Source organism: Eschrichtius robustus, chromosome 8, assembly GCF_028021215.1.
Source record: "Eschrichtius robustus isolate mEscRob2 chromosome 8, mEscRob2.pri, whole genome shotgun sequence".
Classification (NCBI taxonomy): Eukaryota; Metazoa; Chordata; class Mammalia; order Artiodactyla; family Eschrichtiidae; genus Eschrichtius; species Eschrichtius robustus.
In genome coordinates this window covers 68,254,468-68,279,910 of record NC_090831.1, presented here as the reverse complement: position 1 = coordinate 68,279,910, position 25,443 = coordinate 68,254,468, and the positions used below count along the sequence as shown (strand labels likewise).

At 37.6% G+C, this 25,443-nt stretch overlaps 1 protein-coding gene across 2 annotated transcripts in view; it reads left to right on the top strand.

Annotated features, from left to right (window-relative positions):
- Window positions 1–25,443, top strand: part of UMAD1 (UBAP1-MVB12-associated (UMA) domain containing 1) — a 235,909-nt gene that overhangs the window by 15,883 nt on the left and 194,583 nt on the right. For both annotated transcript variants that reach the window (XM_068550606.1, XM_068550605.1), the window contains exon 2: window positions 8,165–8,264. In XM_068550606.1, the coding sequence (XP_068406707.1) occupies window positions 8,183–8,264 (82 nt within the window). In that variant the 5' untranslated portion in view covers window positions 8,165–8,182. The remainder of the gene's footprint in view (window positions 1–8,164; window positions 8,265–25,443) is intronic.

Below are 25,443 nucleotides of genomic sequence, written 5' to 3'. Positions count from 1 at the left end.
CTCAATCCCTGAACTTTTATATTTTCAGTTTGAAATACCACTGATGTTTGTGATTTCAGCTACCACTTACATTCTAACAGCTCCCAAATTCCAACTTATTCCTTTCATTGGAGCACTAGGTCCTATTTTTCCAACTGCATTTCACATATTTCCATTTGGACCAGTCATTGTTTCCCTACATGTAAACTTGTCTGAAATGGAGTTAATTTTTTTCTTCTCTTAAATTTCCTTTTTCTACTTTCCTTTTCTTATTCTTCATTTCACTTTCTTTACTTCCTCAGGCTTGAAACTTCAGTCGTCTTTTAGTAATTCCTTTCCATCAGTATTTTGTAGAGTTGAGAGTCACTAGGTCCTGTTTCATATTTCTGTACACCCCTTCTTTTTCATTCAAACTTCTCCCACCATAGTCCAGTCCCTTTCGCTACAGCGTTCTAACTTCATGGCTCCACTTTCTCAATCAGTCTCTCCAGCATTTTATTTTATTTTATTTTATTTTAATTGAAATATAGTTGGTTTACAGTGTCATGTTAGTTTGAGGTATACAGCATGGTGATTCAGTTATACATATATATACATATATATATAATATATATATTTTTTCTTTTTGATTTTTTTTCTATTATAGGTTATTACAAGATATTGAGTATAGTTCCCTGTGCTATACAGTAGGTCCTTGTTGGTTATCTATTTTATATACAGTAGTGTATATGTGTTAATCTCAAACTCCTAATTTATCCCTTCCCTCCTTTCCCGCTTGGTAACCATAAGTTTGTTTCCTATGTCTGTGGGTCTATTTCTGTTTTGTATATAAGTTCATTTTTATCATTTTTTTTTCTGGATTCCACATGTAAGCAATATCATATGATATTTGTCTTTCTCTCTCTGGCTTACTTCACTTAGTATGATAATCACTCGGTCCATCCATGTTGTCTAGCCTATTGTTTTAAATTTAATCTTTCTGAAACACTACTTTCCTCAAGATCCTAGACTACAAAATATTAAATGAATCCCGGTAAGCCACTCTGGATATTCTAATATTTTCTTGACTTAGTAGCCCTTTTAATAATTTGTCTCTTCTTTTGTAGTCTTCATTTCTGTTGCTTACCTCCATGCTTCTAGTGAGGTTAATCTCTCTGCTGTCTCCTAAACACTCTGTGTTCGTTGTTCCTGGTGATCCTTCTTACAGGAGAGGCCTTCCTTCTCTTCTTGGTTTATATCTGTGCCCATCAGATGAAGTTAAACTCAAGGTTACCTGTTTGTGAAGTGTAACAGGGCTCTTCTCATTCTCATTGAGCCTTCTGGAATGTTTTATACTGTTTAATGCTGTTTTGGGTAATATAATCTTGTCTTTCAAGGTTAAAACTATCACAAGTATGGGACCATTGTCTTTTTTGGTATCTGTCGGAAGAAATTAGGAAACTTGTTATCTAAATTTGTATTCCTTTTGCCTAACCATGCAATTCACAACCCACCACACAGAAGAAGAGGAGGATTAAACATGGTTCAGGATTTTACTTTTTCAGCAGTATGAAATTTACATATTTATTGGATTTTGACACAATGTGAAGAAAAAATGTGTGTATATATTTTTTTTCTTATATAGTTAAGTGGCTGCTGTTTATCTGTCCCACATAGACATTTCAGTCTATTTGACACATTTACATTGTCAAATAGTCTGTTGAAATTGAAAGAAGGTGATCAAATTGAGAAAACCAGGTTACCTTAATCCTTTTGTCATGGGTAATATCACTTAAAAGGTAAGTCTTAGAATAATAGGAAAAAATAAATATATCACTTGTGCTGCCCTCCTTCAGAGCAGTAGGATGTGTGCTGTGTAGCGATCAGGGTCGCTTTCTATATGCAGTCTGTGCATGCCATTAAAAGTGAAGACACTGTCCTTTTATTTTTCAGTTTTGTGTGAATGCATAGAGAAAGAAGTATCTTGCTTTGTATACAAAGACTGCATTTGTAACACACACAAAGTCGTTTAAGAGATTTGAGACAATTTTACGAATAATTGTGAACTACAACATTTATATAACATCTAGAATATCATGCTAATAATGAATTTTTAAAATAGCTTTATTGGGGTATTATCAACATATGGTGAATTGCACACGTTGAAAGTGTACAATTTGATGAGTTTTGACATGTTTATATACCCTGAAACCATCACTGCAATCAAGATAATGAATATATTTATCACCAAGATAATGAATATATTTATCACCCTCAAAAGTTTGCTTGTGATCCTTGGTAATTCCTCCCTCCCACCCTCCCTCCCTGCACCTCCCATTCCCCAGGCAACCAGTGATCTGCTTTCTGTCACTATACATTAGTTTGCATTTCCTAGAAGTGTTTTGTGGTTTGGCTTCTTTCACTCAGCTTGATTTTTTTGAGATTCATGCATGTCATAGCATATCTTAGGCCTTCATGCTTTTTTATTGCTGAATAGTATTAATGGATATGCTACAGTTTGTTTATCCTTTTTATCTGTGTTGGACATTTGGATTTTTTCCAGTTTGGGGCTCTTACCAAAGAAGCTGTATAACGTTTGTGTACAAGTGTGGACATATGCTTTCATTTCTCTTAGGTAAATACTTAGAAGGAGACCGTCTGGGTCATATGGTGGGTGTATGTTTACGTTTTTAAGAAACTGCCACAGTACTATATTATTACACCTACCACAGTGTATAAAAGTTCCAGTTGCTCCGCATTTTTGTCAACAGTTGGCATGGCAAGCCTTTTAAATTGTTAATATTTTAAAAGGTATATAGTGTTATCTCATTGAGATTTTAATTTGCATTTGCCAATTGACTAATGATGTTGAGCATCCTTTCATGTGGCTCTTTGCCACATATCTTTTTTTTTTTTTGCTTTGGCTGCGCTGGGTCTTCGTTGCTGCATGTGGGCTTTCTCTAGTTGTGGCAAGTGGGGGCTACTCTTCGTTGCGTTGCTCAGGCTTCTCATTGCGGTGGCTTCTCTTGTTGTGCAACACAGGCTCTAGGTGCATGGGCTCAGTAGTTGCAGCACGTGGGCTCTAGAGCGTGGGCTCAGTAGTTGTGGCTCACAGGCTTAGTTGCCCCGCAGCATGTGGGATCTTCACAGACCAGGGATCGAACCCGTGTCCCCTGCATTGGCAGGTGAACTCTTAACCACTGGATCACCAGGGAAGACCCACATATCTTCTTTAGGAAAATGTCTGTTAATAGCTTGTGTCCAGTTTTTATTGGTTTGTTTTCTCATGATTGAATTTTAAGAATTCTTTATATATTCTAGACACACGTCCTGTATCAGATTTGTGATTTGCAAGGATTTTCTCCCAATCTGTGTCTTGGACAGTGAACTCTTCATCTCCCATCCATATGGAAGCAGTTCCAGGATTCCCATGTTTGGGGATTAGGAGGCATTCTGGGTTGGGTCCCAGCTTAGCCAGGCAAGAGTGTTGTTGCTGGCTGATAATGGATTTTTAAGAATAAATTTTGATATTTCACCCACTTATAAAATGTAAAATTTCCTTATTGTAGACAGTTTTTAACATGCTGAAATCGTACCTAAGGAAATGAGGCTGGAACATGCTTGATAATTCCAGGCAGAAGAAGGCCACGTAAGTCAGAAGCATGAGTGCTCATGTCTTCCCATATACTCAGCTGGGGGCAGCAGGACTGTTCCAGGCCTCCTCCACTTTGGGGATGGAGCTCCTAAATTCCTCTTAGTTTTGCTCAGGATTGCCTCCAAACTGGGGTAGTTTCAGGTTGCTGTTTGTTCCCGTAAATGTAAGTTGAGTGCTGCATTTGCAGTGCCTGGTCAGTATCTGGCCTAAGCACTTAATAAATATTCATAAAATATAAATATTAAGTAAGTGAAAGTCTGGAACGTGGATATTGTGGAATTAGCAAATATCTTCAGAACACAGAGCTGAGCAAGGCTTGGGAAAGTAGGGATTTAGAAAGACGGAAATGGAATTAATCAAATGTATTTGACTAATATTGGGAAATATTAAAGTCCAACACAAATGTCTTGTTAAGGGCTCCTTGTCTTTGGTGCTTTGTTGATGAAAAACATTCAGTTTTGGTACCAAAAAGACTTGGTTTAAAATTCTAGCTCTGCTGTTTACTAGCCATATACATTTGCATCAATACTTAACCGACTTTACTTCAATTCTTTCACTTACACATTGTGAATAGTTATGTGTACCTGGTGGCATGATTGTAAGATTACAGGAGATAGAGTCTATAAGGCATTTAGGTACAGTGCCTGACACATCGTAGGAGCTCAGCAAATGTTAGTGGGGTTTTAGTTACCCCCGTTCTCTTTCCCAGTTCTAGTCTTAGGTGGGGAAAGGAAATCTGGCTGGTGGAGTGGTGACCTAACCATGCAGCTTTCTTGCTGTGGGAAGATCTTAGAATGGTATTGCCGGTCCCGCTGGGATAAAGTTTTATACCACCTTGTGTTTGTTTTCAATGGTACAAAAAATATCATGGTATAAAGATAATTTGATTACAGGTTTTAGTGTCTCAGGACATAGTCTTTTCATGCATGGAGTGATTACTGTAAAGCTATATGTATGGTTAGACTTACTTAGGTACCTAGTGGAATGAATCATGAATGTCAGCAGCAGTATACATGGTACAAGGGAATCCCAAGACTTGTATTATAAAATTGTCACAGCGTTCCCATGGAAACACATCTTGAGGCGACTATTGTAGAGGAAGGAGTTAAGGCAATGGTCAGGTTGGCAGAATAACAGGTGCGAGGGTGACTGGTACTTTCGTAACCATTTTAGAGCAGTTTCCAATGGATGTTTGTAGCAAACTAGTCTTTGCTGCCATTCTGAGTTCTTTTATACTGTCTCTACTACCTTTTTCTTATTCCTGACCTGTTTCTTCCGTGCCTGGACGTTTCTTGACTCTTGGAACCTAAGTTCTCTCTCCTTCTTGGATATGTTTGGAATTTTATAATGTTCTAAAGTGACAAACTGTAATATTATGCATTGCCACATAAGTCGTACTGTTGGCAACCTGATGCAGCCTATTTAAGCCTGTATATTGTTTAAGTTTGATTTTTTTTTAGGTCATGAAAAACATAAATGCTTCACTTAATTATTTGAATCATAAGTTCTCTACAAAATACTTGCATTCAAAAGGGATTCTGGCACTACAGCTGAGTTTGGTCTGGCTTTTATAACAACGTATCTAAACGTTGGGAGCTTGAGAATGACTTATCAAAACTGCTTTTGTGATTTCTGTGTTTGTTCCATTTCTGTCTTGTGGCCAGACATGAAAGGGTATTGGAAATTTGAGTCCTTCTATTAAAGGCTTTTCTTTTATATGTTAGAAAGGAGCCACTTTTTAAAGGGCCTCTCTCTGTGGCTACAAAGCTCCTTGTTCTAGCACTCTAATGGCATGTGACACAGTGAACTAAGCAAGCAACATGGCCACACCTACCTCCAAGGAGGGTAGAAAACTGCAGTTCTTATATGTCTCCTGATATAAGGTGGAGAGCCAGTGAATGGCCCTAATGATTCTGTGGTCACCATATACTCAGTTCTCTCTCCCTACCGTAGACAGAGTGACTCACCCCTCCCCAAGGGCAATAACCCAAATGGCCCCATTCAGTCATAGCATCATGCTCTAAGTTCAGTATTTCTTCATCAGGTCCAGATGTGGCACCTCTTGTTGTAGAGACTTCATGAACTAAGCAGTCTGTCCCTTCTGTCCCCTCCGGTAACTGGGAAAAATAACTGCCCAAACCAGTGTCATCCAGAAAGGGGAGGAATGGGAGATACACAGCAGTCACCGAGTGGTAGCAATTCTGGAATCCCACTGCGCAGGCATTTTGGGGGATCCCCGCCTTGGATTGGAAAGTGTTCATTAATTATGCCCAGATTCTGCTTCTCAGGAGAGTCCCACCCCCAGTCCCGTGTTCTCCAGGCACTCCACCCAAAGTTTCTTCCTTTTCCAGTAACTTCCTTGGCTACCACCGAAGTAGGCACTGGAGAATAGAGCCTCCTTGGGGGCTGAGCAGTTTTCTCTGGCAGCTTCCTGTCTGCAGCATTGTTGTAAATTTCCAATAGTCATAGTGCTCCTTTAATCCAGACTTGTAGTCATTTTGGCAGCACAGCTCTCCAAAAATTTTGTTGGCTTCTTATCTATTTGATTATAATCAGCTTCATGTATCTGTAGCCAGACCTATAGTTTTTGCTAGCTGTAACTCTTAGATTTGCTACATTTCTCATCTCTTTCACCCTTAAATGTGCCCCCCCCTTTATTTATTTGAAGGTATCTTTTCTCTACCAGGCTTCAGTTGGACACCGATCCCCTTCGTCTCTTTTTCCTGACCCATCGTAGCCTAAGAATTTACTGAGTGCCACATTCATCCAGGCTGCGGCTTTAGTATCAGGTGTGATGGCTATATCCTTGATTTGATCCTTACCCAGATTGAATTTTAATCATCTGTTGTTCCTTCAAAGGCTTTCTCTGTTTTAGTTTTAACTGTTTGGGGTTGAGAAGTTAGTTGCTTCTTCCAGTCTTTTAAGTCTTTGAGTTTGAACTTTATTGTCTTACATTCCTGCTTGTAAACCAACCAGTTCTTTTCTGATCTCATTTCTGTCTTGCACGGGTTTCTCTTTATCTTAGTTATTTTTTTCATCTCATTCCTTGTCTTTTCATCTTTTCCATCTAATCTTGTTTTTTGTTTTTGTTTTTGTTTTTGTTTTTACCAGTTTCATACAGGCCATGTCTCCTTGTACTCTCTTGAGGGTGCCAAACTATTTCCAGACTTTTCTTTTGGCTCCATCACTATATCCAGTAAGCTCAGCCTTTGAGGATTTCAGAGGTGATTCCTTTTCCTTTACTGAAATATTTTCTTTTTCATATGGCTTGTGTTTTTCTTCTCCATTTTTTCTTCTTTTAAAAGGTGAAACCTGCCAGATGTGTTTTCTGTCAACAAATTGGCTCTTTTACCATCCACTCCGATCTACAACTCAGGGCAGGTTGACCTACACAAATCCTGGTGCAATTCTCAGTTTCTAGAAGCATCTTGCTCAGATAAAATCTTTACTTATCCTCCCCGCTTGATTTTCTGGTGGGTGGAATATATGAAACTGAAATGTGGAGCGCACTTGTTGCCACCAGGAACTTTTCTTTGCTGTCTCTTACATTGCTTTGCTTATAGCGACTCAGAACGTGACATGTCCTCCCAAGTTTCCTTCACCTTCCTTCCCAGTTGTTTTCTAAGAGTTGTTGCCCTGCCTGAGTGTACAAAGCTTAATGTACAAAGATGGGAGGACACAGAAGAGAGAGGGTGTGTTTGTGTGTGTGTCTGTGTGTATGTGTGTGTTGGGGGTAGTGCACAATAATCTCACCAACACAGATATTTGCACTGATGGGAATTTACATTTGGCTACAATTTTACAATGAATACAGTCCTTGAGTGTCTGAATCAGATAACCAACTCTAGAGGGTGTTTGTAGTGCCTTCTTTTCTTTTTTCAGGTGGCCTTAGTTTCATGAGGCTTAAGGTGGTTATGGCATGACAAGAAACCTGGGCAGGGTTTGTTTTTTTTTTCCCCTTTCCTCTGTCCAGTGTCCAATTTATGGCTAGTGAGATCCTTCCCGATTCTGGTGTTATCTGTTGACTTTAGTTTTACTTGTAGTGATTTCTTGGGTTATTTCCTGCATGTTCAGAAATTGAGAGAGGATGAACACAGTATTTCAAACTGGAAGTCCATGCTTCTTAATTTCTGGTTTTATCTTCTGACACCTAGAGAGGGCTTGTGTTCTTAAGTTTGGGAATAGAATTCCTAAAAGTAATTATTGTGATATCTTTATATTTGGCTTTAAAATTTATTTGGCTGCGTCAAGTCTTAGTCGCAGCACGTGAGATCTTTCAGTGCAGCAAGAGGGCTCTTTGTTCTCTCCAGTTGTGACGCGCAGGCTCCAGAGCACGTGGGCTCAGTAGTTGCGGTGCACAGGCTTAATTGCCTTGCAGCATGTGGGATCTTAGTTCCCTGACTAGGGATCGAACCCATGTCCCCTGCATTGGAGGGCGGATTCTTAACCATTGGACCACCAGAGAAGTCCCTGTATTTGGCTTTTTACTAAGAAGGGTAAGAGTTTTACGGTTTCATCTGAATTTGATATTATATAGTGTTTCTATTTCAGGTGACAGAGGAAGCAGCAATGTTTCACTTCTTCAGAAAGCCTCCGGAATCTAAAAAGCCCTTGGTACCAGAGAGAGAAGCAGATGGATTTGTCCTTTTAGGTGAGTCTTTTTAGGAAACAGTATCATAATTAGATGAATTCTTTTTCCTTTAAAAGAATACTTGAAAAGTATATGATTGATTTTTAAACATTTTCCTATTAATTCCAGAGTTAGTTTATGTATATGAAATCTATAAAAATATAGGTCATCAATCACTTATAATATTGTCATCAAGTCAGACTCTTCTTATACGGTACATTGGTTTGGATGTGTCCTTCAAATTCAATTTATAAAATCATCCTATTTTTTCTATCCAATAAGCTAGTCAACCATTTTAATTATGAAAAAGCAGAAGTCTTGATGAATCTTTGATAAATTCAAATTCTGTTTTATAAATAGCACCAAGCCTTGCTTCTTAAATTAGCATCAAAAATTAAATCAGGCATCCAATAAATAGTTGCTGCATGAGGTACGTTTATTTCTTTTATTGAAGTATAGTTGATTTACAATATTGTATTAACTTTCAGGTGTACAGCATGGTGATTCAATATTTTTATAGACTATACTCCATTCAAAGTTATTACAAGATAATGGCTATAATTCCCTGTGCTGTACTGTATGTCCTTATTGCTTATCTTTTTTATATATATTAGTTTGTATCTCTTAATCCCATACCCCTAATTTGCCTCTTCCCTTCTCTCTCCTTTTTGGTAACCATTAGTTTGTTTTCTGTATCTGTGAGTCTATTTCTGTTTTGCATATACATTCATTGTATTATTTTTTAGATTCCACATGTAAGTGATGTCGTACAGTATTTGTTTTTCTCTGTCTGCCTTATTTCACTAAGCATAATACTCTCCAGGTCCATACATGTTGTTACAAATAGCAGAATTTCATTCTTTTTTATGGCTGAGTAATAGTCCTTTGTGTGTGTGTGTGTGTGTGTGTGTGTGTGTGTGTATCTATATATGTATATATATGTGTGTGTGTGTGTATATATATGTGTATATATATATATATGTATGTATGTATATATATACTTCATCTTAGTCCAGTCATCTGTTAATGGGCACTTGGGTTGTTTCTGTGTCTTGGCTATTTAAATAGTGCTTCTATGAGCTTTGGGGTGCATGTATCTTTTTGAATTAGTGTTTTCATTTTTTTTCTGTATATATAACCAGGAGTGGGATTGCTGGATCATATGATAGTTCTATTTTTAGTTTTTTGGGGAACCTCCATAATGTTTTCCGTAGTGGCTACACCAATTTACATTCCCAGCAACAGTGTTGAAGTACACTTTTAAATCTAAATATGTTAAATAGTGTCTCCTGAATGTTAAGACTAGTTTATTTTCTATTATAAAATTAATACCTGCTAGTTATTGACATTTTAGTGGCTTTAAAAAATATTTCTTTCAACCAAATACTATGCTCTTCCCAAGGGGAATTCTGAAAAATAACATTTCCTTCATGTCATTGTGTCTTTCCTCCAAGGAAGAGATTTGCAGTCTTTAGATAGTTCTTCCCAGCAGTTCTCTACCAACAGGGTGGTGAGGAGGAACCAAAACCCAGTGTCCCCTTGTGAAACGCATCCTCTCCTACTCTGGATTTCCTCTTGCCAAATTCAGCTCCTTCTCTGAGAGGATTTGCATGAACTCATAGAGTGTTTGCTTCTGGCGATGTTTCTCAGGTGTCTCCCTTTCCAGATTCTGGTTTCCTATCTCTTCTGTCTTTATCTTGGCCCAGTTATCCAGAGTCCCTTGGCATTAGCAAATGGTCTGCGTGTCTTGAGGAGTAGGAGATGGCTCCTTGGGTTTACGGATAGTCCTGAACCTTCAGCTTAGGCCCTCTTGGCCTCTGACCCCACACATTCAGAAGGGTGGGTGGGTGGGTCTCTGCCTCTTCAGCCCTTCTCTTTAGGATCTGGTCTCTCATAGTAAGGATGCAAGGATTTTACCCCTCTGGCCCTCTTCTGTTTCTTGGCCTTAATCTCTGGGAGACCGGAAGAGAGTTTTTCTCATGGCTGAATGTTACCGTAGAATATCCCATCTTTTCCACAGTCAAATTCTGGCAGGCCTGTGTGTTTTTCTGTATCTGCTTCCTGTGCCCTGGGACAGGGGCAGTAGCTAGAGTGGTCAGAGTTATTTTCTCTCTGACCAGATCCCCTACGTCTGAGGTAAAGTAGTGGGGCGTAGTCTGACCAGGGTTGGTGGTTTTTCTGGGGAGCCTCCTGACTGGGATAAAGTGGGGTGCCCTGGGCACAACTGCTTCTCTGGCCCTTCTTACAGTGTCAGGAAATTGTGCCTTGCCTTCTAAGTCAGAACTGGCTCTGTCAACCCCAACTTCTGTTTCAAAAGCTGCCAGCGTTGCTTCCCTTTTACCTGCTAAATTAGCCCCACTAACAGAAAAACTTCAGGGATGCCTCTAGTCTCCTGTATAGTTTCTGCCTCTTCAGGAGTTTCACAATAAATTCTTCTCTCAGAAATTTGCTTCAGCACAGCCTGGTTTTCCAAACTCTGTTCTGTATTCTTCATTTTAGAACACCTCTGTAATCTCAACACATATGCAGAGAACTGTGCTCTTTTCTGTTGTTTCATGATTAGAAATCCACCTTATTCTCTTTGTTATCAAACAGGCATTTAAAGGCTGTGAGTCTAGTGCACTGACATGTCTGAGAGCACGTACAGCTTCTACAGCTGGACTTTGTGAACTCTCGATACGTCTTCTTCACCTGGCTCTGTGGCCTGCCACTTTGCAGCATTACAGAGACAACTTTTAACCACAACTGAAAAAACCCCTGGTGCTGCTCTCTCTAAAATCTCCTTCAATGTCTGGTAGCTTGTAACATGAAGATGTTTCACTGCCTGTCTCATAACTAGCCCAACAGGGGCCCCGTTTCCATGGTATTCCGCCTTAGCTGGTGAAGCTTCTGTTACGGACCTTTCCTTCCTAGGAAAGACTAGTTTAAGAAGTGGTCTTTAACTGAGCCTCAGAAGTCGGAAATGTCCAAATTTGCTAATGCTTGAGGGAATTTCTGGCAATTAATTACTCTCATATGCTTTCATGTCCCAGCTGCTCCATCTGATATATCTAAGGTATAATGGTGCATTTTCCCAAAAGCTGGCATGCTGTATTTTGAGGGAGTTTTCCTAAGGCCATCTTGGACTAAGCGGGATTGGTGTTGACTCCTGTACCATAGTCTTGCGGTTGGGAAATCATAGTGAGGCATCACTTACCTCCCAGTCCCAGGATTGTGATTTAATTTCAGGTGCCGCTGGTAGTGCACCCTCATTCAAATGATCCAAGCAAGAGCAGACTCCCAAATGTTGGCTGAAGGCTTCTGGTCCTTCAGCTGCCATGTCTGCTGATGCTTGTCTCTGTTTAGCGTTATTTTTAGCCAGGTGCAAAGCTCCACTGCCCTCCACCATTTTCCATGAAAAATCCTTGTGTACCTACTGTTCTGTGATCTTAGTTACTCTTTTGAAGTTTTGATGCTGTCAGTCAGCATCATGTCTGGGTTCTCACTTCCTCTGTTCTTCTCTTTTCATCAGTAACACCATCTCCCTTCTTTCTCAGGAGCACCGCAGAGACTCTACGGTGAGGTGCAGGTAGAATGCTGACTCGAGCCAGACCCCTTGGGTTTATATCCTGGCTCCACAATTTACTGGAGTTTCCATTATAGGGGAGGCAAAACTTTACCTCTCGCCTCTTAGGGTCTCTGGCTGGGCCTGAGAATTAAATAGACATAGGACAGATGAACAGAAGAAAAGCATATGGATTTTTACGTGCACATGGGGCCCCCCACAGGAGAATGAAGACCCAAAGATGTGGCCAAACCTAGGTTCTCATATACCAGCTTGAGCAAAGAGGCAGTTGTGGAAAAGTAACTAAAATATGTGGGGATACTAAAGGAAGATGAGGGTTATTTTAACAGGCTCTGATTGTATGGAGTTCTCTTGCCCCTGACTCTCCATCTCTGGTGGTAAGAATGTTTCTTTCCTCCTGGCATTTTCCATAGGTTTCTTTTTTTTTTTTTTTTTTTAAATCTCCTGCTTTCAGGAAGGAAAGGGGAGGTCAGAGTGCCCTTCTTGCACCTGCTATTTTTCAAGTGATTTTGGCTCAAAATAATTCTTATGCCAAAGTGGCATTTTGGGTTGGTATATCTGCTACCCTTCACCATTTGGGGAAGTTAGGAAACCTCCTGGGTATCATTTAGCTTATCTAGAAAATAAGCATGATAACAGTACCAACCCAATAGGGTTACTGAGGTGATTAAATGAGTTAATGTGTGTAATGTGCTTAGGACAACCATGTGAGTGAAGTGGTTGTGTTACCTCCACATACAGGGGAGGACTAAAAAGCTAGAGCTAGTTCCTCTAGCTTACATAGAGCAGATCTGGAGTTAGCCCAGGCATTCTGACTTCAGAGCCTATTCTCTTAACCACTAAGCTATCCATCACTTTTTTTTTAAATAAATTTATTTATTTTTTGTCTGCGTTGGGTCTTCATTGCTGCGGCAGACTTTCTCTAGTTGCAGCGAGCGTGGGCTACTCTTCGTTGCGGTGCGCAGGCTTCTCATTACGGTGGGTTCTCTTGTTGCGGAGCATGGGTTCTAGGTGCACGGGCTTCAGTAGTTGTGGCTCGCGGGCTCTAGAGCACAGGCTCAATAGTCACGCGCACAGGCTTAGTTGCTCCGCGGCCTGTGGAATCTTCCTGGCCCAGGGCTCGAACCTGTGTTCCCTGCATTGGCAGGCGGATTCTTAACCACTGCGCCACCAGGGAAGCCCTCCATCACTTAAAAAAAAAAAGTCATATTATCATTTTAAAATTTAAGACGTTAGTGACATTTTAAGCTCTTTTAAAAAAATTTAAATTGTGTTCATTAATTTTTAAAAAACAGTGCTGTGCTTTTTTGTTTATTATTTTTTTAATAAAAGAGGGTTGGTTGTATTATTATTCATAAAGTTTGGCTTTAATTTTGGCTACCCCAAACTTTTCACTATTTAATATTTTAAATATTTAAAACTATTGCGTAAAACTTTAATCTCCTTAATGAAGTTGAGGTTGGAAGATGGTATATAGTCAGCCCACTATATCAACAGATTCTGCATCTGTGGATTCAACCAACTGCAGATTGAAAATATTGAAAGAAAAAAAAAAACCAGAATGTTCCACAAAAAGCAAAACTTGAATTTGCCATATGCCTAGCAACTATTTACATAGCATTTACATTGTATTAGGTATGATAAGTAATCTAGAGATGACTTAAAGTATACAGGAGGATATGCATAGGTTACATGCACATATATGCCGTTTTATATAAGGGACTTGAGCCGCTGCAGATTTTAGTATTGGGGTACTGCAGAAACCTAAGGACAACTATACATTGTTTAATTAGTAAAATATCCTTCAGCAGTTAAGGCCTTAACTGAATTGACTGATAAGAGTCAGGATAAATTATTAGGAATATAGTTAATTATCTTCAAAAACAGGATGGTAACCTCTTTTTTTTTAGAAACTGATTTGTTCTAAGTTGCTTTTTTTTATCATATGGTTCTATATTGACATATATAATATCTGCTTAGTCTCAGAGCATACTGTGTGAAATATTTTGAAAAGTACTAAGTAGGTCAAATGGTAGATATGAAATACTTTTATTAACATGACCCCATACTTTGACACGTGTGTTTTGGTTATCATGTATCCACATAGCTTTCTTTGTTCTTATGTACAATAGATACATTGCAGGAAAATAAGTATATATAAGTGTTTTTGTGTGTTTATTAACTTCTAAATGATACAGCTAAGTAAAGACTTAGATTATATTTATACCAACAACTTCTTATCAATATGGATTCTATAGAATTTGTTACATTATCACCTTACTTGGCCTTTATAACGTATTTCTAAAAAGGTTAAATTATGTTGTTAAAAGTATAAATTATTTTTCCCACCTTGAGAATACCTCTTCCCCTAGGCAAGCCTTCCTTCTTAACACAAATAGGTTTTAGGTCACAGTTATTAGATGGCATTGCTGAGTTGCTGAAGTCAACACCCCATGACTTGAAATTGAGGGTCCAGGCAGAGCCTGGACACTTTTATTGATAATAGGAATATCTGGACTGCTTGTACACATTTAGCTCACTTATGGACAGAAAGCTTTTTCCCCGTAAAGATTTGCAAAGCTTTTAGCCTTTGTAAAATGTCGAACGTGCTGAATAATAATAAGGAAAAAAAAGCCTTATAGAAAAACATCCTTTCCCTCGTAACTAGTTTCTAGTCTCGTAAGACGGTACTATTCGTTCATTCAGTAATGAAGTTGTAGTAATCCTCTAGGGTACTCATTTTACACAAAAACAAATTGCAGTTTTCATTTGCATCACTGGGTGGCGATTTTTCTTAGTCTTACACTACTGTTTAAAACCCCAGCGAGGCTGGTACTATTTGTAATTACCAGGGTTTTCTTCTGTTATGACATGTTTAATTGTGCTTTTAAGACATTAGGTTGATTACAAATTTCCTACTGTAGTATGCAACCTCCTAGTTATTTTAAATTAGGAAAAAGGGTATCTGTTGCCTAGATGTTGGTATATAACTCTCTCCAAAACTAAGAGAAAGAAAGGCATGAATTAGCTTATTATATTATAGCAAAAAAAAAAAAAAAAAAAAGAAAGAAAAAAAGGAAAAATAACAGCGACCGGAAAAACCCATGGAAAATAAAATGAAAAAGAATAATTTGGATTACTGTTGTGTGTTCACTAATATTGGCGACCAGATACTGAATATAACTCTGGAGCAGGCAGAATGAAATTGGACAAACACTATTATATAGATTAAAGGAATTGGGTTATAGTACGGCTGAAGTTTATTGTGTTTTTCAGAATATGCACGTGCTTCTTAAAGTAGGGCATAAGAATTTCTAGTTTCCATTAAGCTAATTATTTTGTAAAACTGATTGACTTTAGAATCAGAATTTAGTAATTCACAGCGGCTTGGATTTCATCTTTAAGTATTGATATTGAAATATGTACTTTAGTCTCACCTTCTGTTTTCCAGTTTAAATGATAAATGAGATTTTAGGAAGTAGTCGGTTATTTTTAAGATTTTCTCCTACTGAATTCCTCATCGTGGGTATCAGTCAAACCATGTATACACACTAAAGTTAAACTATCACATTTTTAAATGGAACTTTTTAGATAATCTCTTCATCTCTGTGCTCTTTCCTTTATTTAAAAGTGGAAATCTAGCTGTGTGTAATAAAAATTTACATAAGGGACAGTAAGTCACTTTGATTCTGTCTAGGACTGAAGGTTTTAATTAAAACAACAATGACAAAAAGTAAACAGATTTTCACCATGTGCTTTCTATTTTTACTCCCCATTCTTACAACAGAAGTATAATGACTCTTTAAAAAAATGGTGTTTACGGATTAAAAAAGCAACTGACCCTATTAATAACTCTTTACCCATGTATTGTGATATCCAGAAAAACTCAAATTGCAGTGAATTTACTTGGCAATTTTTGTGTTTTTACCCTTGACCTTTCAGTGCTAAAGGAGGTGTGCCAGGATTTTTCAACTAACTTCATCATGCAGCTGTTTATTTTCCCAATAAGAAATGTGAAGTCATGTGTCTAATGGGTAGAATTAACAGAATTTTCACATTCGTTGATTCCTAATTCTGGTTCACCTGTTAATCTAGCAGCATTCAGAGGTGAAACCATTCAGGCCCGGCTGTTCTGTGTGGGGTGTACCACCCTGCGTTGTCTCCTTAAGGGTGCAGGGTGAGAGGGAGCTTCATGGGGCAGGGGAGAGGTGTCCACTGTGCTGAGAAGCAGAACTGAGCCCTCTTTTGCACACAATCAGTTGTGAGGAAGTCACTCATTCTTTATTGGGGCTCAGTGGACTCAGCCGACTCAAATGTAAATTAGGGATCTGTCTCCTTAACTCAGTGGATCTAACCTTCTTGTGATTTAGGGGGCACCTTGAAAATATACTGGTGCTGGGGCCTCATCCCTACATTCTGATTAGACAGGTCTGGGGTTTGGCCCAGACACTGGTATTTTTTTTCCAGAGTTCCGCAGATAGTTCTTGTGTGCATGCAGGGCTGAGAACCACTGCAGTTCACTCTCTGTAATTTGGTAATTGTATACCATCAAATAATGTGTTAAGACACTTTGAAAAAGACTTCACAAAAATACAGAGTTACAGTTTCTCTTCCACTGCAGTTGAGCCATAAACAAATAAAAAAGCAAATTAAGCCATAAAATTTCTAGGTTGAACCTACTTCCTTTCAAACATTAAAGAGCAGAAAGCTTCAGAATTCTAAGGAGTGAAATCTTGTTTCTTAAAGTAATATATTTGGAAACTTAAAAAAATTTTTGTAATCAGTGAAGCAGTTGAGAAGCATTTTGTTAATTATATAAATATGAATTCCAAGTGGCTTATGACTCTTTTTGTCTTTAGCCATAAGGCATCTAGAGTGACTTCAGGTAAAATTATTTGACAGATTAATACCTGTAAAGTCTTCACAGCAATTCTGAGGTACGTTTTCTTTGAACTAAAACCATCAGGCAGTCAGATTTTTAGTACACCTCTTTGGGAGTAGTTGACTAGTTTACTGTGGTACTGTTTCCTAGAAGGCACTTCTTCAGTACAATATCAGTAGGGAAAAAAAATTTAAGTGTGCACACCATATTCCATAATGGGTTTCCTATAGTATTTACTCAGAGGCTTTCGTAATGTTATATCGTCCACATCTGAGACTATTTAACTGAAAAATTGTGATGAATAGCTTTTATATTTTGACTTACAGTCTCTTCTTATTTCATTCTGTTGAGGAAATAAATAATGACGATGAGACTCTAAGTAGAATGTACAGTATGAGCTTTGCAGTTTCTACTAGTATTTCAGATAGAATTGGAAGACCTAAATATTGTCTTCCTAGTAATCTTAATAATACTACAATATTCTTTTATATTTAAGTGGTTGTCTTATTCGGTATCTGTTTTTTCCCATTGAATGCAACCAAAACATATTATGAAGGGAAGAGTTCTTATTGAGGTCACACAGTAATCTTTCCAAATGTGGATTTCTGAAAATGTGTCTTCTTCTTTCATTATATCATGATAGAATTATGGTGTTACCTCAAAATAGCAAACTAATCCTTTAGTAAACTAATCCAGAGGAAAAACATCTTAAATTAGTGTAAGGTGGTCTTTTCTTATTGTAGTAATCATCAACATTCTTGAGCACTTTCTCTGTCTCGGGCACTCTGCTCCTTGTAAAAATGCTGCAGATTTCTGGGCCTGACCCATACCTAGTAAAACAGAATCTTTGAAACTATAGCCTAAGAATCAGCATTTTTTAAAAAAGCAATGCAGGTGATTTTTATGCATGCTGATATTTGAGAATTGTTGGAATAATTCCCTTATAAGGTGTGGTTTGGGAACAAAACATTTTCAGGCAGTGGGACAGACTGTGTAAAGTATGTAGGTTCAGAGGAATCCGGGACATATTCATGGCCAGTAAACAGTTCTTTAGGAGAGAGAGGATATGTCAGGGCCACTGATGAGGAACGAGTCTAGAACGGTGATTTTCAGTGGGCCTGTGTGCCATTCCGAGATATTCGAATTTTATCCTATTGGCAGTAATGACCTATCAGATATCTGACCATTTCAAAACAGTGAAGTAGTGTTTTGGTTTTTATTTTATTGGAAATTTATTAATTGAAAAAAATGGAGATAATTTAACAATTTCATCCAGTTGAGAATTATTTGTTAATGAAAACAGTGATCATCTCCTGAATGTATCACTGAAAAGGTGTGCCTATATATTCATACTTGATGGACAGGATATGACAGAGAAACAACACACAGTTGAACTGTGTGGGGCCATCGTGCTGCAAGTCGTTCTGTCAGACACCTCAAGTTTCACCTTTTCCACCTTTTAGTTTCAACATGATATAGGGGCAGAAACTACTAGTTGTCCTTCAATATGTGTTTATCTTTCTTTCTTAGTTAATAGCATTTTTATCTTGCCATGTGGCCATTTCGCAGTTAGACATGGAATTTTGATGAAGCTTCTGGCCAGTGTGATATAAGAAGAAACATTGTATTGCAGGTTTTAGGAAACCTTTTAAAAACAGAGCTGGTATGTACCTTCCATCTCTCCCCTGCCGCTAACTTTGCTCACCCTGGAGTGTGGATGTGATGATTTGGTAGCGGACTAGCCTCCATCTTGGACCATGAAGACTAGACTGCATTGTGAGGGTAACTGAAGAATAAGCTGGGAAGAGCCTGGGTCCTTAAAGACTGTGGAGTTGCCACAACAGCCCTGTGGTGTGAGAACTCCCTTATGTGAGACAGGAGCAAACTTCTGTTCTGTGGGAGCCACTGCTCTACTGATATTTTGTCATTTGCGGATGAACCAAACCCTAACTAATGTACACGCTGAACTGGAAATCATAATATTTGGATTCTAAGTTCCATCATTTTCTTGCTGTGTGATCAAGCAGGCTACTTACCATTTCAGCCTCATTTTCCTTACATATAGAAAGTTAATAGCATTATGGATCCCTCATTACATTTTAAAGAAGAAGAATGAGAGGGAACTTTACACAGACTTCTTCATAGACAGAAGTGAGTACTAAGAAGTTTTAATTCACTTGCTAATTCTGATCAGCTCAGTGAAATGCTTGGGCAAATGATTCTGAGCCAGCCTCTAGGTTTAGCTGGAGAGAATGTTGTGCTCCTTAATTTATGTTGTAGGCAAGGGAATGGTAAGTTCCCTACGAGTGCCCAATATAGGTCTTTCCTCCACTCCCACTGGAAGGCCACTGAGTGCTTCTGCAATGAGTGCACCAGAAAGTTCATTCATATCCACTAAAAGCTGAAATGTTTAAAGTGTGCATTAACTAGTGGAACGTTATTAAAGAATTGAGAATTGCTGCTACACTCTAGTTATCAGTTAAGTTAGAAACTGATTCATTCCCTACAATTGGTATTTCCATCAAAAATGGTGTATACTTTTATGGCTATACATGTGTGTGTATGTATGTGTGTGTGTGATATTTTTAATGAAATGTATTAAGTATACTGTACTGAAGCCTTATGTCATAGTATTAATGACTTAAAGATGTCACTGTTCTGAGATTTTTCAGTATTCTAAGTCAAATAGCTCAGCTCTAAACTTAGGGAATGACTTATTTTTATTTCTGGCATCTATTATTTCCTGATGCACAAGCTGAAAATATGCTTGGCAGCACCAAAGGAAAACTGTAACCCTTAAAGTAATTTGTTGATGGGTTGCTTACTTAAAGGAATTGATAACTGTGAAAACCAGTGATCGTCCCAGTTGCTATCACTATGTTAGGGGTTCTTAGCCATGATGAATTTGAGAGCCTGAGTGGAGTGATCTATAAGCCTCCCGAAATTATAGGCAAAATATTGTATTTGCATTTTTGGGTGAGAAGGGTCTCTGAATTTCATCAGATTCTCAAAGATCTGTGACCCTAAAAAGGTTAAATAACCACTTTTCTAGATGTTGCTATGTATACTGATGTTTACTAGCCACTTGGGCTATGGTATTGAAGGGTATTTTTATTTTAATGTCAGAGATAGCATAGTCATTGTCAGAGGCAGGTTACACACCATTGGCCACTTTTACTAGTTTGGCTTCAGAAAATAGAATAACTTTTGAGCAGCTAAATAAAAATTAGGGAATAATTACCACTAGGTAAGATACACAGCAGATGAGTGACGTCTGTAAGGAGGTTACAATCTACATCACAAGAGATACAAAAATAGAAGTGAAGTAACAGTACAAAACAATAACATCAAACACTTAAGATATTTGATAGAATGACTTGTACCATGATGGTCCCAGACAGTTCATTAGTTTGACATTGTTTCTCTGTCTTACGGTATCAACCTGGTGAGTATACTTGCATACTTTTCCAGTGATGCATTCAGGACATGGTGCTGCAATTCGTTTTTTCACTTAAAAAACTGAAAAATAGGCAGATGCTAATGGATATGTATAGATCCCAAACTGTGGTTGGGGCACCTTTTTACTTGTTATATTAAACATGTGATCAGTAATTAGTAATGATGGTTTGCTCTTGGTTTGCCTCTGCATGGACCTCTCACTGTTCTAACCAGGATATTTTTCTGCTCCCAGGCCCAGGGCCCAGTGTTTCCTGTCTGCAGAGCGCCTGGCCTGCTTCACTTTGTCCATACCCTCTTGCAGTCAGATCCCACATGAAATTTTGTCTTTTGCTCTCTACAGTTTCTAGATAGCTCTGTCTTTGATCTCATAGTGTACATTTTCTCCTATCATTTATTTGCTTCTTAATCACATAGTACATTGTAGCAGCTGCTAGATTATTGTTTTGTAATGTTATTTAAACTTTTTTTAAATGTTTTGCCACTTGGATGGTAACCTTGCGGATTGCTCGTCTGCTGTGTATCTTACATAATAATCAGCACAAGGACTTCTATAAAGTATATCCTCCATCCACTGATTGTTAACAGGTTTTGGAATGACTTCTAAATCATTTACTATTTGGTTAGAAAGCTTGGTAATGTCTCCTGTTAAGGTGTTTTTCCAGTGAAAATAAATCTGTGTTTAACTTATGTCACCCATCACCTGGACTTAAATTATACAAATTTTAGTTATTATATTAATGCAAACTGAATTAAGCATTCGGAGCAGATTTGCCTACCCCGTCCATTCCCTCTCCTTCCACACTTCAAAGTATTCACCTTCCGCTGCATGAGCACATGATTCAAGAGATACTGGCTTTCCTCCTAGCCGTGGGAGGGCAGTTCTGATTTGTCTCAACCAGTCAGGGTGGCCCAGTCCACCTTGCCAGCAGTTAGTTTCAGAATGGGCACCTGTGACAGTTCTGACTAATGGGACATGAAGGGCTCATAGGCAGATACTGCAGAGACAGCCACCCCTTCCCTGGCAGCTATTTTATCTGGATGAAATGCCTGATGAGGTTACGTCCATTGTTGCTGTCTTTGCTGAGGGGAGGTAACCTAAGACAGAGGGAACATATTGAAGATGGCAGAATAAAATGAGGAAGCAGCGTGGCCCATGACGACACTGCTGAACTGATAGATTTACTAACCTGGGAACTGTTGACCTCTGGGCTTCTCGTTAGGTGAGATAATAAGTTCCTTGGTTAAAGTTTAAGCCACTTTTAGATAGACTTCTGTTACTTGCAGCTGAAAATGTCTGGACTGCTGTTTGACAAGGGTGCTTGTAATGCTACATCCTCCTGGATAATCTTTTTTGGTAGAGCCCCTCTTAGTGTGTATTGTCCAGACTTCATTATATATATATATATATATATATATATCTCAATCAAGTTCTTCAGTTGATGTATATATAGGCAAAGTTTATATTTATGTCTTTCAAAACTCAACTGTTTTTAACAAAACAGTGTGTGAAAATAATCTTGAGCAACATTTCAAATGAAATGACTAGATTGCCAGAGTCATATGTAAACATTTCGAAAGGCCCGCCTAGTGGCAGCAGAAGGATGTGCATCTTGGATATTGCTGGTGCCAAGGGAGGCCAGGCTTCCGCTACAAAGCAACTGGTGAACAACTGTATTAATTGTTTGGTGATCAGGAAAGGAGTTTAACATAGTAACATCTTTATTTGCTGCTTATATCAATACATAGGCATTTTATTGTGTTTTAGTTATACTTTAAGGAATTGGTTGGTAGGTTTAGATTGATGTGTCGCACATTGTAATTTGTCCTCTCTGAAGTAATGAGGAATAGGCTCCCTGGTACATTTTGCTACATATTCTGTTTTCAGGAATGGGTTGCTGACATTACGTAGGCAGTTCCTTTCTAATATGAACCAGGTATTTTATTGTCAGCAGTCCTGCTAATGAGAATATGGTCTTAAACTTATTATAATACAGACTTACAGCAACTCACGTATATGACTCATATATTTTTATGTGTTACAGATTTAGAAATGTACCATTTTCAAAAATGCTGAAGGCAATAAGTGAAATCATAATCCTTTTTTTAAACATGGAAAATTGGGAGAAAAATTAAAATGTCTGTTTCCTTTTATCATCCCAAATAGTTCTAAAGTCATTTTTTAAAGTTTAAAACCAATACCTATTATATTTTTACTTGAATTGCACATTAATTATACTCAATACATCAGTTTTTAAACCAGAGTTTTTAAAGGCAATGGTAAAAATTTCATTAATCTTATTTTTAAATGTTTACATTTTAAAATTATAAATTGCGCTATGATTTATAATTTATAACATTCTGCTATTAAAGTGTGAGAGTGAGGCAGCATATAAGTTTTAGGGCTGGAAGGAGATCTTAGGGTTAATTCTAAATAGCCTCATATGTAAATATTTATAATTAGAAGTTGTATATTCAGAATACCTTAAAGTATGTATATTCTTTTGCTTAAGGAAAGAAAGGAAGGTAAATAGAGTATAGAATCTGCCTTATATAAAATACCAAATTATGATATGAACCAATTATAGTAAAAGCATTCCCTTCACAGTGAGATACAAAAGCCTTTCTAGCCTGTGGGCATCTTTTTATTACTAAAGTTGGGTTAAATTTACCACCACAAAAATTCAATTACGATTTCTACCTGTTATGAAAATATGCTAATGTATCCAAATATATTTTAATATTCTCAGTTCAAATATACTTAAACATTTTTCATTCCCTAAAGGAGTGCAGCTCCTTTTAGGTCTCCAGGGTTACAGGACCTTGAAGCATGTGGGAGCTCAGCGTGGTACAAACCTGTATTTCTCAAGTTGTGTTCCTCGTGAACCTTCCTGGAACTGGGCAGAGGTGTTACACCACCAAAACTGGATAATGGTGGTCTTTTCACGGTTATTCGGAAAAAAGAAGCTGATGGAATTTTAGGTTTTTCATTCTGAAATTTTTCTTAAATTGGAGAGAGAGCCAATATTAAGTTTAAAAGCAGGTATTAGGCAGATAACTTGTATGAATAAGGAGCAAAGGGATTATTTAAGGAATAACTCGCCAACAGACGATCATATTTACTTCTATAGCTGTTTTGTTCTTTGAACATTTGTAGTCATAGTCATGGTTTTATATTATTTTTTATAGCCTAAAATAAAATAAATTGAACATTAATGGCAATTTAAACTTAGAATAACTAAGAATAAAATTTTGTCTAAAATTATAGTTTGTGTGGTAGAATTTGAAATACCAGTGTTTCATCATGTTCTGCAAACAGCATTTTGACTACCAGGCACTTCATGACCTTCACTGTGAGAAGAGATTACATTTTGAAGGAGAACATAACTCTGATGCTGATTTTCTTTCTCAGCTTATGCAGTTCAAATCGCTTTACTAGGGCACAGATTCCACGTGTGGTGAATGAGAGAGTCAGTTAGATTTTTATCTCTAAAGTTTTGGTTTGTTTTGTTTTTAATAGCTTAACATTTTAGTGATACCTTTTGGGTTCTATGTATTTAAGGAGACTGACACATCCCTCAATTTATTCTAATCTCTGTTGGAATAAATTGATAGTACTGAAGTGCTTTCTGATACATTGAGTTCTTTTTCAGGAGGGCAAGAAATCTGTCCACCAGCTGCCAACCAAAAGTCAGTGTGAAGATTTTTTTTAGTTGAAATTTTTTGTGGCTAATAGCCCCAATTTAGCCCTGAGTAATCTTTTATTAAAATAGTCCTGAAAACAGAAGGAAAAATTTATAACCATACCAAAATGTAAGGGTGACAAACAGCTTAATGCCAGAATCTGGGACGCAGTGAGACTGAGAAAAAACTAGCTAATCTTCTGCACATGGTACAGTATGTTGAGACCTACATCTTAAGAACATAGAACTTGGCAGTTATCCCACCCTATCCCTAGGATTCTGTTCTGTGAAGGAAGCCGAGGACTTTGTTCCTTATTTCTGCACTTCCTCACACATATCACTATCTTTCTTCATTCCGGCAAACAGCTGGTCAGCAAGTAGAGGAGGCCCTGTGGTGATGGAGGGCAACTGGGAGGTATAGTTTCCACCAGTAAAACAATGTAGGCAGGAATCGAGATAAAATTGGTGCTGGTAGAAATGATGTTGAAAATCTTATTTTTTATAATGTACTCCTAAGGACCAAGAGGTAGCAATAGGAGGAAAAATACATTCCAAGAGAGAAGAGTTACACTGGGTGAAAGCCTAGGAAAAACATGCAAATGTATTGAGTGCTGTGTGCACCAGCCTGCCTCCAGCTGGTGGGAATTTATATTTGCACAATTTTTCTGGAAGACAGATGGGCAATATATGTCAGAAGCTTTAAAGAAGTAGAGCCCCTTTGCCTTAGAAATTCTACTTTTCGTAATTTATCATCAAAATGTAAACAAATGCAGTTTGTAAGGTGGCATGTTTAGCATAAACCTTTTTGTTATATATATATTTTATATGCTTAAAAAACCTTTGAAAGGAGAAACATTTATTTACCTATGGACCTTATGATTACAGGTGATTTAATTTTTTCTTCATTTTGACTACTTATATTTGCCTAATTTGATTACCTACATTTACTGCAATGAATATATATTACTTGTATAACCCCAAAGTCAAAAAGAGCCTCAAAGATGTATGTCCCTGAATTCTTGATTCTCTCATGAAAACTGAAGTTCTCCGAAAAGCAGAAGTGCATTTTACTCTTACTACTGAAATTTCACTGTGCTTTTTGTTTCCAATTCACCAAACACTGATCGAGTAAATATAATTACTGTTAGTTTCTCCTAAAATATTTATATTAATAATTATAAATATTATTTCAGTAGATTTAAGGCCAGAGTATAGTATCATCTTAAACTTTTCATTCATTTTGCAGTAACTTAATAATTTATAGCATTTCTTAGAGGAAAAAATGTATTGGGAAAAGGCATTCACCAACTTGTTATTTGAGTTTCTCTCTCCTGTTTTCCTGGATGTTGATAATTCTTTTATTCCCTAAATACCTTTATGAAAACAGAATTTCCAGTGTATCAGGAGGCATCCTTTAAACATTAAGGTCAATTTTAAGGTGAAATTTCACTGTATTTTAAAAATCACTTATGGAAACCATGTAATTTTTAGTGGATTGCACAAACTTGTACCCTGTTTAATTTTGTATAGTCTACTCCTTGGCAAATTTTTTTAAATTGAAGTATAGTTGATTTACAATGCTGTGTTAATTTCTGCTGTACAACAAAGTGATTC